Source organism: Platalea leucorodia (assembly GCF_965183815.1).
Source record: "Platalea leucorodia genome assembly, chromosome: 1".
NCBI lineage: Eukaryota > Metazoa > Chordata > Aves > Pelecaniformes > Threskiornithidae > Platalea > Platalea leucorodia.
In genome coordinates, this window is record NC_138823.1 from 5,309,560 (window position 1) to 5,325,186 (window position 15,627).

Genomic DNA, 15,627 nt, shown 5'->3' on the forward strand with positions numbered 1-15,627 from the left:
GTTAAATTCAAAGTGTCAGTTCATCTAACTGTAGGCTCAAGTTAATTTTCCTTTGTACCATTAATGTGTATCATTTAATGAAATGTTTTAGTTTTGTAAAGAAGGCATCAGTTCATAATAAAGCCTGCAGCGTGCTCCCTACTCTAAACCTTTCATTGGTTTGTATTTAATGTTAGGATCGAGTTTTTCCAACTTGGTTTCACCGAAGTGTTTGGAGACTTAAAAACAACAATCTTGACTATTTTGAGGGCTCTCAGGAGATCCTCAGTTTGGTGGGTAGAACTTTGGGTCTTAATGAAATCAGACATAATTTTCAGAATTTCCATTCCGGTTTCTAGCATTGCCCACATTTTCACTACAATAAATTTCAGCACAGCCTCTTCAGCAGTGTCAGGTTTGGGTTAGAAATCTCGGTCATTATATATTTACAAACCCATACAAGGGAAAGAGTAAACAGCATGTTTCTTTGGCCATGTTCCAACAGACATTTTTGTTAGGCAATAGAAAAGTTCTGTAGCATTTTCAGAAACACTTCTTGGCTATGTGTAGCTGAATTTTTAAATTAAATGTTCACATTTGCTACATTCAGCCTGAGAATCAGCTACCTACTGACAGGCAGCTGTTTCTAGTCTCCTGTTTCTTGATATTTCGATGTTTAACTGTCATAGAGCTTTGAAGGCTGGAGAAAGACTCTTTTGGTTGGGTGCTTGAAGAGTGATCTGTTTAGTTTGGAGGAAGGCTAAGAGATGACCTGTTTAAAATGAATGGATGTTTCTACACGGAGAAAATAATTAGTGTTACATTCACTGTTTTATTAGTGAAAAATAGTCAAAACGGAAGCCAGGCAAATTCAACTACAAATAAAGCTCTCGTTTTGATCAATTAGACTTAACAACCGTTGGAAAAATCTGTCAAGGAATGGATTTAATAACCATTTTTTAATGTTGTCAGGACTGGATGTCTTTCTAGAATATATTCTTTATCTATACACATACCACTGCGCTCAATATAGATTCTACTGAGTGGGAACCAATGACACATGGGAGGTTACATCCAATAGTTAAATCATCTTGCTAACCTTAAACTTTGCTAATGGTATAATGTTGCAGTGGGTTCACGGAAGAGCAGCAAAAAGTAGCTTGCAGATTGAGAGAATTAATTTTTGAGATCAAAATGTTAAATATGTATCGTTTGGCACATGAAGACGTGAGAACATAAATCTGCAAATATTTATAGATGTGCGGGGAATATTTAGCATAATTGAAAAGGTTTACAACTGGGGGAAGTCAGATGAGGACAGTTCTTGGAATATGTGAAAAGACCTTTTAACAGTAAGATGGATAATCTGACTTAATCATCTAAAGTTAGTCTCAAAAGCTTCATTTGTAGAGAATTTAATAAAAATTTAAACTGAATTAAAGAAAGCCTATTGAAAACACAATAGCACCAACAAAGATGCTGTAGATCGTTGTTTTGCTATGTTGCTCTTCGTGTTTGTCAGTGGATTTTGGAGAATAGGGTTGTCATCTGGCACGCCATCGCCTGTCGTCGTTGCCAATGCTTCTCTTCGCTTACTGATATCTCGTTTTGAGTAGGGATGCCTGTTTAAAGAAAACAGAAAAGAAGCAAACAAAAGCGTGGATGTGAAAACACTCCATGATTTCAGTTGATGGGGAAACGGAGCTGAGTCAGGATGTAGATAACTTGCCAACCCCCCTGAGCGTTCCTTGTTTAAACTGACTTTAAAACTAAGCTAGAAACAGAACTGCAGTAAGATTATTCACTGAAGTGAGCCGTCATTAGAGCGTGGCAGCTGCATCTGGTTTTTAATACTGTCTTAAATGTTACTGAAGAATATCCTCTGCTGTCATTTCAGAGTGGATTGGAATAGTAATTGCAATACCCCTGAAAGAAATTTCTAGATCACAGTGTAATTGTCTCTTGCCTGAAGTTCCCATGGCCCCAATTTTGTGACTATTTTTGGAATCATAACTGGCATTGTAAGATTTTAAAAATACAGCATGATTCATCATGTCACTGACTTTTGTTTGTGTTATATCCTGAATTCTGCAATAGAGGATAACAGAAATTAATTTATACAATAAATCTTCAAGACAATGTTGAATTAACTCCATTTTCAATAAAAAATTAAGAATGTTTTTTTTTTGTTTGAAATGAGTATCGACTTAAATTTGCCTGTTATTCTGAGACTTTCAGATCAACCAAAAATATTTCCTTGTAACTCTAGTTTTTACCTGTACAACCTTCTGATCTATAGACTTTTGTGTTACTTGTAAAAGAAAATCTTGAACATTAAATTTATGGCAGATTTTTCTAAAGGAAACATCATGGACAAATAAGGAAGGTCATTCAAATGGAAAATGTTTGCACGTTGTGATTTTTAGTATTCTTTCACTTAGGCTCCGAAACTGTTTGTGTGACCCAGGCTTATTTCCTTTCCATTAGCAGCTGAAATGACAGATGGAAAGCAGAGTAAAACCCTTTCAAGAACTTTTGTTCTTTATCCTAGCATCTATATATAGTCCAGTACAGCTTTAATTCATCTTCATTTAATTTGGACTTTTGACATAATGCAATAATTTGTATATCATTCCATTCAGAATAGATAGATGTTGTGTTTGTGGTGTCTGCTGTATTTTTGTGGATCATTTTATATTTTATTTCCTAGGGAAATGAAATTTATATGATCACTTCAACTGTTTCCCTAGGTAAATTTTGACTAATTTCAGTCAGCTTGAGAGAAAAGTTAAATATATTCCTGCAGATTGGTAACTGGACAGAGAAGAGATATCCTAATTTATGTCCCAGTGAGGAAAGGCAGAAGCAGGGGCTCAGCAGTTACCTGCTCTGTGCCCTGCACCAGTTGGCATGGATGAGCTCAGGGCCAGCCAAAACCACTGTGCTGCCCACTGTGGCTGATGGACGGGTGAGAAAGCTGTGGGTAGTCTGGGGGTGTATGACGAGGAGATAGGAACGTGGATATATGGGAGTTGAGATTTTTGTGGTGCAAGAGTGTATTTCTGTCCTGTATCTTCCAGAATAATCCATGAAAAGTGGATTATTCCGGTTTTGCAGAAATGGGAAACTCTGTACTAATTCATAGTTTTCTTAAACGCTTGTAAGTCCATAAGTACATGGAATAAAACTAGGTGATGGTTTAATTTTGTGTGTGTTAATGTGTGATGATACCGTGCTATCTCAATAGATGTTCTGGAGGAAAAAAAAAAAAAGAAAACACAACAAAATATCAAAACACTCAAACACAAACTGACTTATTTTAGATGTGTTGACCCAAAATTTAAAAAGGAGCTAGTAACAGCAAAATGACCAAAAACCTCTAAAAAGACTGGGAAGCCACTGATGACCCTGCACGTTGTGTGAAATGAAGACGGAGTTCTCCGCCTTCCCTGGGATGCATGGTAACTAACATCTACTAAACTAGACTTAGAGGACTCAAAATCCACTCAAAGTGGATCTTTTTCCCCAGTAACTCACCCTGTACCTCCCTCCCAAACCCACTAAACATTTAGTGTAAACTATTATGTAGTGGTAGATAGTTTGGAAAAGTCAGAAGAAATTGGGTAAGTGTGGGATAATCTTTCCCAGTTCCAGGAACCCGTGGCTTATGACTGGTATTTCTCAGCCAAAAATTTCAGTAGGCCATTATGGTGTATAATTTAATCATCTTTAGATCCATTTATTATTTTGAGTGTTTTAAGTTTTTAGAAGCTTACATGGTTTTTTTTTAATAAATTTACCTAGCATAGAGGCCAGGGTTAATGGTCTAAGATTTACTCTATTGCCTTAAAATCCTTAAAACAATATGACAGTGGAAATGTCTCTGATACAGAGCTTAGCGTAAGCAACAGATTGCTGACTGGACTTACATGTAGTAGTTCAGCAAAGTCCTATTGGAGTTCCTTTATCACACCTGCATGATTATGATTTGCCTCTCAAATCTCATTTACTGACACTTTGAGATAGGGTCTTTAATTCCCGTCAAGCAAAGGACGGCCTTCTGTATGTTCACCTGTAGCGAAGATGATGTCAATAGTTAATTTGGCTTTCTTGCTAATTCTTTGTTTTCCTGCACCTTTCACTTTCAACCAGATCATAACTCAACATCATCAGTTCTACACAGTCCTACTGATTGTGGCATGCTAAAAAAACCCAAACATGCTAGTTTTCTGATTTTTAGCAAATTGCTCTGTAACAACTTGAGGGTTTCTTTTTTCCTTTTTAACTTTGGTACGGTGTTATCTCTAATTTTCCCAAGCTTATGCTTTGTATTGGTTTCCTTACTTGGATACAGCTTCCAGTATTTGAAGCTTGCTCTTTTAATTAAAATATTTTTGTAACCTTTAATTGTGTTTGGTTTTCAGTGCTTTAGTAGTCTCTCTGATACTCTCCTGTATTTACTCTGAGCATCTAATGCTATCTTTTTCTACAGTCTTAATGTTACCTTCAATCTTTTTATACCTGTATCTTCTAAGCTTTCAAAGTATTTACTGTAATAATTCTGTAACTTGGATTTTTATTAATTAAAGATTTCCCTGGAGAATTAACTTAAAATTGACCAGGAAAGAATTATTTCCCCTACATGTCTGTTTTGTGTAGTGTTTGAAGAGGATGAAATAAATGTCCTGATGATGAATAATTTTCACTGCATAGTCCAAGAATTCATATTTGGGAATTTTTAGTATTAGTGATGGTGTTTAGTCCTGAAGGGTTGCTGCTTCTATAGGTCCTTCATATTTATGGCATGAATGGGGTTATTTACAAAACTCTGGTTCTGCTGCCAAAAGATATTGCACAAGGCTTGAATGTTATTTCTGACAATTGTTTGGTTTTGCTATGGGATAAATAAAAAAAATTCCTTCCATGTTGAATTTTGTAAACCTAGTCTGCACTGGAAGTCTCTCTTGCAGATCATGATTTCATATCGACTGGAGAGGCAGAAGTTGCTGTGTCTTTACAGGTCTTGTCCCACTCTCCCAGCGATGAGATGGAAGCCAGGCTTTTTTTTATTCTCTCTTTTTTTATTCCTTACTGGTCACAGGATAGCTACAGACTCGAATACTGCCCTTTCAGGTCTGTCTTTCTTGTGAGCTGTTAAGGAAGGGAGTTTCTAATAAGAGCTATGCCTCATTATTTGTTCTAAATTCTTAAGTTTTGACATGTTTGCTTTAGGCACTCGGCTACCTTCATATGTTCTTCTCTATATTCAGTATTCATTGAGGTTTTACCCAAAGAGAGTGAAAACCTTTAAAATATACATTAAAAAAAGCCTCCACCCCCACTTTTGCTTTTTACTTTTGCTATGAGACGTGCTACTGTCCCCAAGCAGCGCTCGCTTGTCATTCAGGGCCTGATTGCATGTGACATTGCTATCACTTTTGTGACCTGAACCGTAACCTCCCGTGCTTGTCCTAAGAGCGTGCCCATCTCGAGGGTCTGCAGAGTAGCAGCGTAGTTTCTCCTGTGGTATCTCTCGATTTTCGGAAGAGCGTTGTATTATGAAACAGAGAACCTGTTTCCAAAGTAGAAGAGCAGTTCTTAAACTCTTGCACCTCTTGAGTTTAATTGCCTTTGGAATGGCTGGTGTTTGAGTTTAATTGTAAATTATTATGCAGTTGCACCGGATAAAATTGAAGAAGGTGCCGCGAACCAACGCAGCCTAAGGGAAGGCCACCCTGACAGAAGAACCACTGGCCCTCCAAGTCATGGGGGTTGGGCGGGAGGCCAACTACCTCCTCCCGGAAAAAAAAAAAAAAAAAAGTTGCAGAAACAACGAGCATCAACTTGGAGATGGAGAAAATCAGTAATGAAGTGAGGAGGAGGAGATGGAACTGGATCGGTCATGTCTTGAGGAAAAAACCAACAGAAGACTGCGCTGTGGCCCTTGGACTCCAGAGCACGCAGCCGCAGACCGATCGAAGTGGAAGAACGATGTTCGCGCCTTGTGTGCCTCCTGGCACTGAGAGAATTCAGATTCAGATTATTATGCAGTAGGATAAATGTACTTGGTTGCCCGAGACACACAGCTGTATCTTACTTAGTTTGAATATGCGTGTTGTTCGCGGGATGGCTCTGACGACTCCCACCTCACCAGTGTATTCCTCTTGCTTCCCTTTTGGGGAGCTTCTGATTTCAAGTGAACTCTCTCGAATTAAAGCTGCTGGTGGGTTCCTCTTCTGACACCGAATACAAGTTACTTTTCCCTATTTATTGATTCTGATAGGAATTATATGGGATGAGACGATCCACAATCTTTGTACAATGGCTATTCTACTTTATACTGTCATTCACAATAAGTCATCTCATTTTGTTAGATGTGCATTTAAACTTCGAAGTCAGTGATAACTAAAGCTAAATTGTAGTGATGCTTAAGGCTGGGATATTTCTCTGTTGTTAAGTAGCTCCTTAGGAAGTTTTGAATTTCGGAGTGGGCTGATGAAGCGTTATTGCAGCTGTATGATTGTATTTGGCATTTTGGTATCTGGTTCTGATATTTTTCCATGTGTATTATAATCACTCAGTGCTGCTATTTGTGCTTAGTTTCACATGGAAGAAGGTTTATAAATAAGAATAAAAATGGACAGTAAAGTTTCTTCTCTGTACCTTTGTCAGTATTATTTCCTAAGGTTACCAGAAGTGCGGTTGGTATATTTATACTGAATGCTTCTAGGGAAATTAGGATTTAAATGATAGTAGCTCACAAATATAAGGTTTTCTGTGAGAGGTGCCTGTGTTTGCCTTTCTTACAGAAGGGACAGAGTCGTCTCTCTCAGAGCAGTTGGTATAATGGAAAAGTGCTCTAGTTGCCAGCTTGCTTTGGTCTGTAGACAAACCAGCTATCGTAGTAAATGGAATTGCTCCCTGACGCCGGGCAGGGATTTGAATTTTTGCTTGTAAGTTTGTTGCTTAAAAAGAAAATGTCAAGGTAATTTGAAATAATAAAACTGTTTCATGTGAATGCTCAAAGGACTGAAAAAAATCTGTGGCTTTTTCCATAGAAGTGAATCTGAAAGCTGCAGAGTAAGAATATATCCAGGTGATCAAATGCTATGGGGCTTAATATTGTGCAGGTCATAATTGAACTAATTATCTTTAGGATATACGCTTCTGTCTAGTTTTAGTTAAAAAAAAAATCCAGTTATTAAAAAAAGAAAAGTTATTTCTGGTAAAAGAGTAAGATACTCTTGTAGTTGGAGTAGGTATAGAACACATGTATGTGAATGTCTGTATATTTATATTTATGCATACATATTTATATTTATGTATAAATACTAATTATGATATATGTATAATAATTCTGTGGTGTGTTACTGAAATTGTGCTATTCTTTTTCCCCCCCATCTGAACAGCACCCGGCAATGCCATCTACTTCTCGATGTCTTCAATTCTACAGAACATGAGTTGACCATCAGTGCTAGGAATAACGAAGATTTAATTCTGCATGCTGGGGAATGTCAGCGGTAAGTGCTTTCAGAATTAAAAGGGCCTTGTTTTTAACCCTATTATTTATTTATTTATATGCAATTGATCATATTTGGGGCCCATTTTTCTTTTTAAACATTGTACGCATGTCAAAGAATATAAGAGTTTTACTTTCTCTAAGGTGCGTCCCTGAAGTCTAGCAATATCTCATGTGAATTTATTTTGCCTATGAATCTAGTAGTACTGAAAATAACAAAACGCAAAATGGTTCTGAGGTGTAGGGATGGGTGTAGCATTGACCCATCTTGTTTAATTCGTTTTTGTAGAATGTTTTTAATATTATTTTCACATGCTCTGAATGTAGTTCTGCTGTTAAAACCTGATCTCACTAGTTCATTATCCTTTCCCAGTTTTAAATAGTCTTTTCTTTATGTAGTTTCCCAGCCATTTCATCAGTTTTCGTAGAAAGAAAACTGCAGGAAAGAAAAATAGAATTGAAGAAAAAGCAATCACAATCTTTGTGGAAAAAATATTCTAGATTAAGTAGGCCGTTATGTGTATTGGTTCTTACAACCCTACTATGGTGATGTAAAGATCATTTTGTAGCAAACTATAACCGTTATTTGCCGTAATATATCTACCTAGGATTCCTGCTGCTGGCTGTACCCTGGGTTGCTTGGTTTATCTCCTTCAGATGATCATTACATATAGATGACACCATTTTCATCTCAAAAGATGAAACTGTGAAAAAGGAAATGTTTCCATTTGGTCATGGGCTATCTGCACAGTTCTCTTCTTTGGCAGAGTTGTGCTGCAGTCTTAAATCGTGCAATTGATAAACGTATTTAAGAGAGATACTTTAATGTCTTCTAATCTCACTCTGAATATTAAGTTCAAAGTAAAAACACATCAATTGCAAGGCATGCAATTGTCAAAAAGAAGTATAGAATATGTAACAATAGCGGTAAATTCGGAATGCTTTTTGCCTTAGTGAATCCGAAAGCACAACCATGAGAAAATACATCGACACAAACCAAGGCTGAATTTTCTCAATTTTATTTTATCAAGGAATGGACAAAAATGTCGGTAACATACAGTGCTTGTTCCTTTTATTTAGAACGAATTGGGTTATTTTCTTTTTTTAAAGCAGTGTAAATACTCAGCAAAATGCTCATGTTCTTATCCATACTGTTTTGTAATTTTGTTTTTATGCCTCTTGCTATTTCCCATCATTTTTGTAGTTGGTAAACTCTTTGAATTTCACTCCCAACTTTTGGGACAATATGTAGCAAGTAGAAATAATGCTACAAATAAGGTTATAAAATTACTTTGCATCTCCTTGATTGAATTACTTTTATTTTCCAATGGATCTAATAATTTAAGTTTAAATATCCTGAAATCGTTATATTGTAATGGATATAAACCCTTTCAATAATTCTTTTGAAACAGTCATTTATCAAGGCAGATTGTGTATTTTTTATATAAAAAGTATTTAAAGTATTTAAACCTTTTAAGGGTAGTGATTTTTATTCTTACTGCAAAATATTTTATTGTTTTACCCTTGGCTAGAGGTTGCACTGAGTTTTCTATCAGTTCTAAACTCATTTGTTATCTATTTCTTGAATGCTAAGTGCTTTTAATTGTAACAATGGGTATATAGCTCCTATGTTGCTTTGAGTTTTAATTTTTATTCTGATGGATCTGCTACAGAAACTTAGGTGGAACATACATTGGGTCTTAAAATTAGCATACTCCTCTTAGCAAAGTGCTTTTGTTAATCTTACACACACACACACACTAAAAAAAAAAACCTAAGAAGTCTTCCCCCTTTTTTGGAGCAGTGGTCAATGGTTCTAGGTCTGTCTTTTTTAACATACGACAGTCATTCTCAGGAGTTTGCATTTGAACCAAGTGTTTTCAGTCCAGATATACAACGCTTTTCAACAAAGCCTGCTCTTCGATTCTCCTTTTACAGTTTTTTCTTATCTTTGGACACCATTTTTTTTGTTAATATCTGATTAATATGTAAAGAGAGGCTCTTCAGTCAAGTTCAGGTTTTTTTCCCCTTCCCTATACCTTCTTGATTCTGTCCTCATTCTTAATGTTTTCCTCATTCCACTTTTATTTAAATTATAACTTTTTCCCCAGCTTTGGTCACTCTTGCTTCCTTTTGTAATTTAGTCTCCCTCCATTCATCACCATCATTTTGAAATCTCCTGTCCTGACCAAGTGTAGATAGCAGGAAATTGTTTTCTTTGTTCCTCTTCGCATTGCTGGAGGCTCTAAGTGTTTTCATATTCTGCCTGCAGACTTACAAAGTAGGATAATGCTGCATCCTGCTTACTGCTTGCCTCTTTGCTTCCCACTTTGTATGCTTAGGAAGTAAAATAACTTGGAATTCTCTGATGTGTTGCTTCTCTCTTCTATGTCACGGAGCTGTCGCTGCAGAATATAAGTTTTGCCCTCCTGTGCCTAGCGAGAGGGAGTTTGCAGGGGATTCTTCCATTGCTTTTATGTAAAATGAAGAATGGTGATGGAAGCCTCTGGATGCTGCTCTTACTTATTAAAGCACTCTCCATAACATATTTGGTTTATAACTAAGGTCCACAACTGACTATCCTACACTGAGGGTGTAGGAGATGGAAGCAGAAACACCAAAAAAGGTCTGGGATCAGCAGCAGATCAGTACTGGCACTGCCAAATCTTGCCGAGTCCGTGCAGGGCAGTCCCTGGTATCCATCTTACAGTATCCATATTACTTGGTGCATTCCAGCCCCCTCCTCTTCTCCAGCTTATTTGTGCTTATGTAAAATGGATCAAATGCATAGAATATTACACACCCTTTTACTTCAAGGTCTGAAGTGAAGTTTGTTGCAGTTAACTTAGAGATAGGGAAATAATAGCTGTTCCAAAAACATGGCATGCGGTATGAAAAAATGGTCTTATACTATTAAGGAAAAGTGACATCCTTTAGGCCATTAAAATACTATCTGGAAAATATATGCCTTTTTGTACAGTAAGATTATTCTGCTGACTAGTAAAGATGATAATTTTTGCTTTCAGAAACCCTTAAGCTTACAATTTCCTGTAACTTTTCTGCCATTGATTGGGAATACTGCTCTCGGATACGTATGTAAGTAGTGTTTCTGAGAGGCGACAGTCTTTTCCCTCTATTTTAGGATAGAGGAATACATGCTTTGCTCCTCTTTTTTTAATAGTAAGAAATGATAATTTGGGCTCTGATTATTTTATTCACTCATTTTTATCGTTCTATTTTCTGTGGACACACAAATGGAAAGGATCAGCCTTTCTTTTTTTTCCTGTATCCCAAGATGTTACTTAGTGATCTTCATACTCCCCTTTTTGGTTTCCATATGATTTGAAATGTTCCTTTGTGTCCCATTATGGGATAGTTAGTGATATGTTTTACTTGGAGGCCTTTTGTTCTCAGAAGATTGCGGTGGTGAGGAGAAAGAACTAAGACTCATTGGGAGGAGAGAAGGAAAAGAAAGGAAATTTGCCCTCCCTCTCCTGTGAGGTGGCATGTTGAAGAAAAGAGAGGGGCAAGGGTTTTGGAGGGTCCTTCGATGAAATCCTGAAAATATCATTAGGTTTCATTACAAAGCTAGATTAGAAATCAAATTATTTTTTGCTGCTTTCATAGAATCATAGAATGTCCTGAGTTGGAAGGGACCCACAAGGATCGTCGACTCCAACTCCTGTCCCTGCACACAACAACCCCCAAATTCACACCATATGTCTGAGGGCGTTGTCCAAATGCTTCTTGAATGTTGTCAGGCTTGGCGCTGTGACTGCCTCCCTGGGGAGCCTGTTCCAGTGCTCCACCACCCTCTGGGTGAAGAACCTTTTCCTAATGTCCAACCCAAACCTCCCCTGGCAGATCTTCCTGCTGTCCCCTCAGGTCCTATCGTTGGTCATCAGGGAGAAGACATCAGTACTTGCCCCTCCTCCTTCCCTCGTGAGGAAGCTGTAGACCGCGATGAGGTCTCCCCTCAGTCTCCTCTCCTCCAGGCTGAACAGACCGAGTGACTTCAGCCGCTCGTCGTACGGCTTCCCCTCTAAACCCTTCACCATCTTTGTGGCTCTCCTCTGGACACTCTCTAGTAGCTTCGTATCCTTTGTGTACTGTGGTGCCCAAAACTGCACACAGCACTCACGATGAGGCCGCACCAGTGCAGAGCAGAGCAGGACAATCACCTCCCTCGACCGGCTGGCAATGCAGTGCTTGATGCACCCCATGCTTTACATCTGCAAGAGTTTTTTTTAAGCTTTAATATACACAGGGAAATACATTGGCAAACTGGTGTCCCAGCAAAAAGTTGTCAGACAAGTTGTCTACTGAAGTTGTGGCTGCAGTGAGTGACGCTGAGATGTTGGCAATGTCTTCAGTTAATAAAAAATATGTTTGATATACCACACTGTGGTGTCAATATGTTTTGTTAATCTATCTGGTTGAATATACTTCACGCGATGATGAGGGAGACAAGTTCTCTGATAGATGCTATTGGAAAGTTCAGCCTTCAGATATTTTGCTCGACTAGCAAAGCCTCCTGTCTGCAAAGCTGTTTCTTGCGGTAGTAAACGGCACACTATTGAAGGGGCTTTGCTCTGAATGTAGAAATGTTTTGAATGTAATCAGCAGTAAAACTGAACTTGTTTATCACAGTGATGTGGCGTTCAACAGGCTGTTCTGAAATGGAAGAATATAGCAGAGAGCTCTGGGAGGGGGATTGTATTATATATGTTAACAAAAAAGTGTTGCCACTAGCAGTGATTTTAATTTATTGAAAAACTTAGGTATGGTAATTATTGTGTTTCTTACTTGATTATCAAACCATTAAAATTAAATTTCATGACAACCCTCATTTATGCGTAAATCACTTCATAATTTATGGTAATAGATGTTATCTCATTATGTGCCCCAGGATATCTCATTTTGTACAACATACCCTGCATTGCCTTTACATTTCTATTCTGTGCACGGTGTGTCTGGCATTCGGGAACAGCAAAAATCATCGTCGGTGAAAGATTTATCATGGTGATCGTCTGAGTAGATCAATCCTCTCATCTATCCTTGTGGTGCAACACAGCTGAGTTGTTAAATTCCATGGATGTGAGACTCCACAGTTGGTGGCTGTAGATATACAACTTTTAGATGTTAGAGTTTTCAGACTGTTTTGGCCTTGGCGTGAGGACCGTCGGGATTAAAGCTTGGGACTGCCCAGGAATAGGAGTTAAGGAATGAAGAGCAAACAGGACCTGAGTAAGAACAGACCGGAGAAAAAGGGTGAAACGGTGTCAGTCATGGAGGAGCTGTGAAGGATCTGTAATCATTCAGGCATCTTCCCAGCCAGAGGGGATATCTTCTCCACTAGATGCTGGGATGAAATCTAAAATTTTTTGAGTTGTATTTCCTTGAGAGCAGTGAGTAGCCCTGAAGCTTCTGAATAGGTGTGTCACTGGTACAGGCCATCATAAATGAGGAAATCCTTTCATCGGTAATTCAAATGGCAGAGGCTTTTGTGCAAAATTTACAAGTTCTGACAAGTACTGGGGATCCTTGTGAATGCCAATGTGAAATAACATGATGGATTTTTTTTTTTTTTTTTTTTTAATTGGGAGTTGCATAAGACAAAATAGGCTAAAGAAACACTACAGTAGCAAAGTCAAGGCTCAGAAGTTAAGAACTGCCAAACTTCTGGCTAGGCTGGCAGTTCCTGCCTTTTAGCAGGGCTATACGGTTAAATGAGTGAGTTTGCTTATACATATCCACTATAATAAGTTTTGGGGTTTTTTTTTTAAGTCAACAGAAGTATAGCTATTTTTCTGAGTTTTGATGAATGAACTTCTGTGTGTATAGACTTCACCTCTTTTTAAATACTTTTTTTGTTAAATTCTAATGAGTCAAGAATAATTAACGAAACAAATTATTGTTTTCATCTTTATACCTCTCATCACATAGTATGGTGTTTCTTTCATCCATGGAAAGTAAAGAATTTTCTAAAACTCCTTTGTGTGCATACTATTAATGAGGGCCATTGACTACTGCTTAATTATTCTATTTAAATGTGTTGATTAATTGAGCTGTGAAGTCTGTGATGTGGTATACTGCAATTTCTGCAGTGGTAGTTAACAATGCACATACATATTGAAAACATTTTGATATAAGTCCTCTTCCAAAGGGTATGAGAATGAAAAAATCTGCCCCTTTTTAAACCATAAGTTCCCTTAATAAATGTATTGTCCATGTGTAAGTAAATCAAGATTGTTATTTCTCATAGCTGCCAAGTCAGTGTTTAATTTGTGCTTTTGTTTATGGCGGGGCACGTTGTCTGTATGAGAGATTAATGATTTTTTCCTTACGTTGCTGTTACAGTTTATGTTTTAAAGACGAAGCTGCTATGACTAAGGCTTTGCATGCTGTCATCGAGAGAAAATAAAATTTCACAGCAATTTCGCTGGGTCTTCATGTTAAATCCATGGCAAGCTGGAGGTTTCTGAGATACCTTCAAGTCAAATTAAAAAATATTAAAAGTTGTATTAACTAAAACATGAAAATCACCTGCTATTTTCAGGGCAATCATTTTTATTTTGTCTTTTACTTGACATTTGTTAAATACACATTTAATTTTTTTAAGGCTTGCCTTTTTTTACTAATAGCCAAATCAATCTTTAAATATACGACATAATTTTGAGTGAATAATTTGTTATTTTCAACAAAGAAATTGGAAAGGAAATGTTTGGGTAGGAAAGGGGGATATATCTAGCACTGGTCAGATCCATAGTATGATCCAGTTCTAATATTTATATTTATTTCAAAGCACCTTGCAAAAATTGGAGATGCTGCAGGAAGAATCTGCAAAAATTATAGGTTGGGAAAATAATAAACATAATAATAATTTTAAAAAAGAGCAATAGAAGAGAAATTTCATTTTTTGTACTGCTTTATAGTTAGAGCACTCAAGGAATTCCTGCGCTGAAATGGGACGTGCTTCCCATGAAAAGTTAGTCCAGATGCTCTTCTGAGGTCCCTTCCAACCTCGGCTCTTCTATCATTCTGATTCTTTGGTAGGGTGCAAAGGCGTGATGGGCGATTGCAGGGTGGTTGCAAGTCCTCAGCGCAAAAAACCAAGTGTGAACTGAGAACAGGCCAGGCAAATAGACGCAGGGAGTAATAAGTGAGAATTATGAGATTCAGTTCTGGTCACATGTATACAAGAAAGAGGGCATCAAATGGTAGATGACGCAGATAACTGATGAAAATAATTAGACGTTGATGTTGGTTTGATAAGCACAGTAAAATTTAACAGGGATTATTAATGTATTCTATGAAGTCGGGGGCGGAGAAGAGCTCTCTTTTAAAGGTTAAAGGAGGTGAGGACAGCAAGAAAAATTGAACTTTGAGCTGTCTATGAATACGGCTAGAAATGAAGAGATTTCCAGGCCTCAGACATCGTCAGATTGTTCAGCAGTCTCCCTCACAGCAAAGTGGAGGCAAAGAACCTGGCTGCTTCTAAGGTGTCCTCAGCGGAACTGCTAAAGGCCTGCCTGCAACTGCCGCGCTTCCCAAGACGAAGACCTTTTCCAGTGTCCCTGTAATTCGTGATAGGAAAACAAATGCCCCTGTAGGTTTTACAGCAACGAATACATGAATAGATGCCTGTTCCTCCCTCCATTCCCTCCCTGGTACAATATCATCCTTTTGTTCTGAAAATAGACTTGTGGGGTATTTCTATAGGCAACGTGCAAGAGAATCTCTTTCCTGTGATTTGCATTTGAATTTAGCATTTCTGTTTCTGTCAAAACCACACATATTTGGAACACAGATAAACCTGCCTTCTCTCATTGCTGGTAGGGAGACTTTCCCCTTTTCTCAGGTTTGTCTGTGCAAGGTGTTTCTCCCCTCCCCCAGCTTCATTTGAAAGACTCAGTGTCTTGCTTGTGTCACTTGGAGGGTGCTACACTGGGTAGGCAACTGCTTTGGTATTATCTGACTTCTCAGAAGGTCTTTCTCTTCTTCCCACTTCTTCAACAGTAGGTCTAAGCAGTTTGACTGTTTTTTCTAAATTAGAGGTGGCTAACTCACTGGATCTAGCCTGCACGGCAATTTTTCTGACCTCTTTCAACATTGACTTGACCTCAGGA

The 15,627-nt window shown here is 37.9% G+C and overlaps 1 protein-coding gene across 4 annotated transcripts in view; it reads left to right on the plus strand.

Moving 5' to 3' along the window:
• TRAPPC9 (trafficking protein particle complex subunit 9) overlaps positions 1-15,627 on the plus strand; it is a 518,256-nt gene that overhangs the window by 190,714 nt on the left and 311,915 nt on the right. For 2 of the 4 annotated variants that reach the window (XM_082318004.1, XM_082318003.1), the window contains exon 19: positions 7,389-7,499. In XM_082318004.1, the coding sequence (XP_082174130.1) occupies positions 7,389-7,499 (111 nt within the window). Of the gene's footprint in view, positions 1-7,388; positions 7,500-11,362; positions 11,830-15,627 lie in introns of those variants that run through there. The other 2 variants (XM_082318001.1, XM_082318002.1) reach the window with 2 other exon arrangements.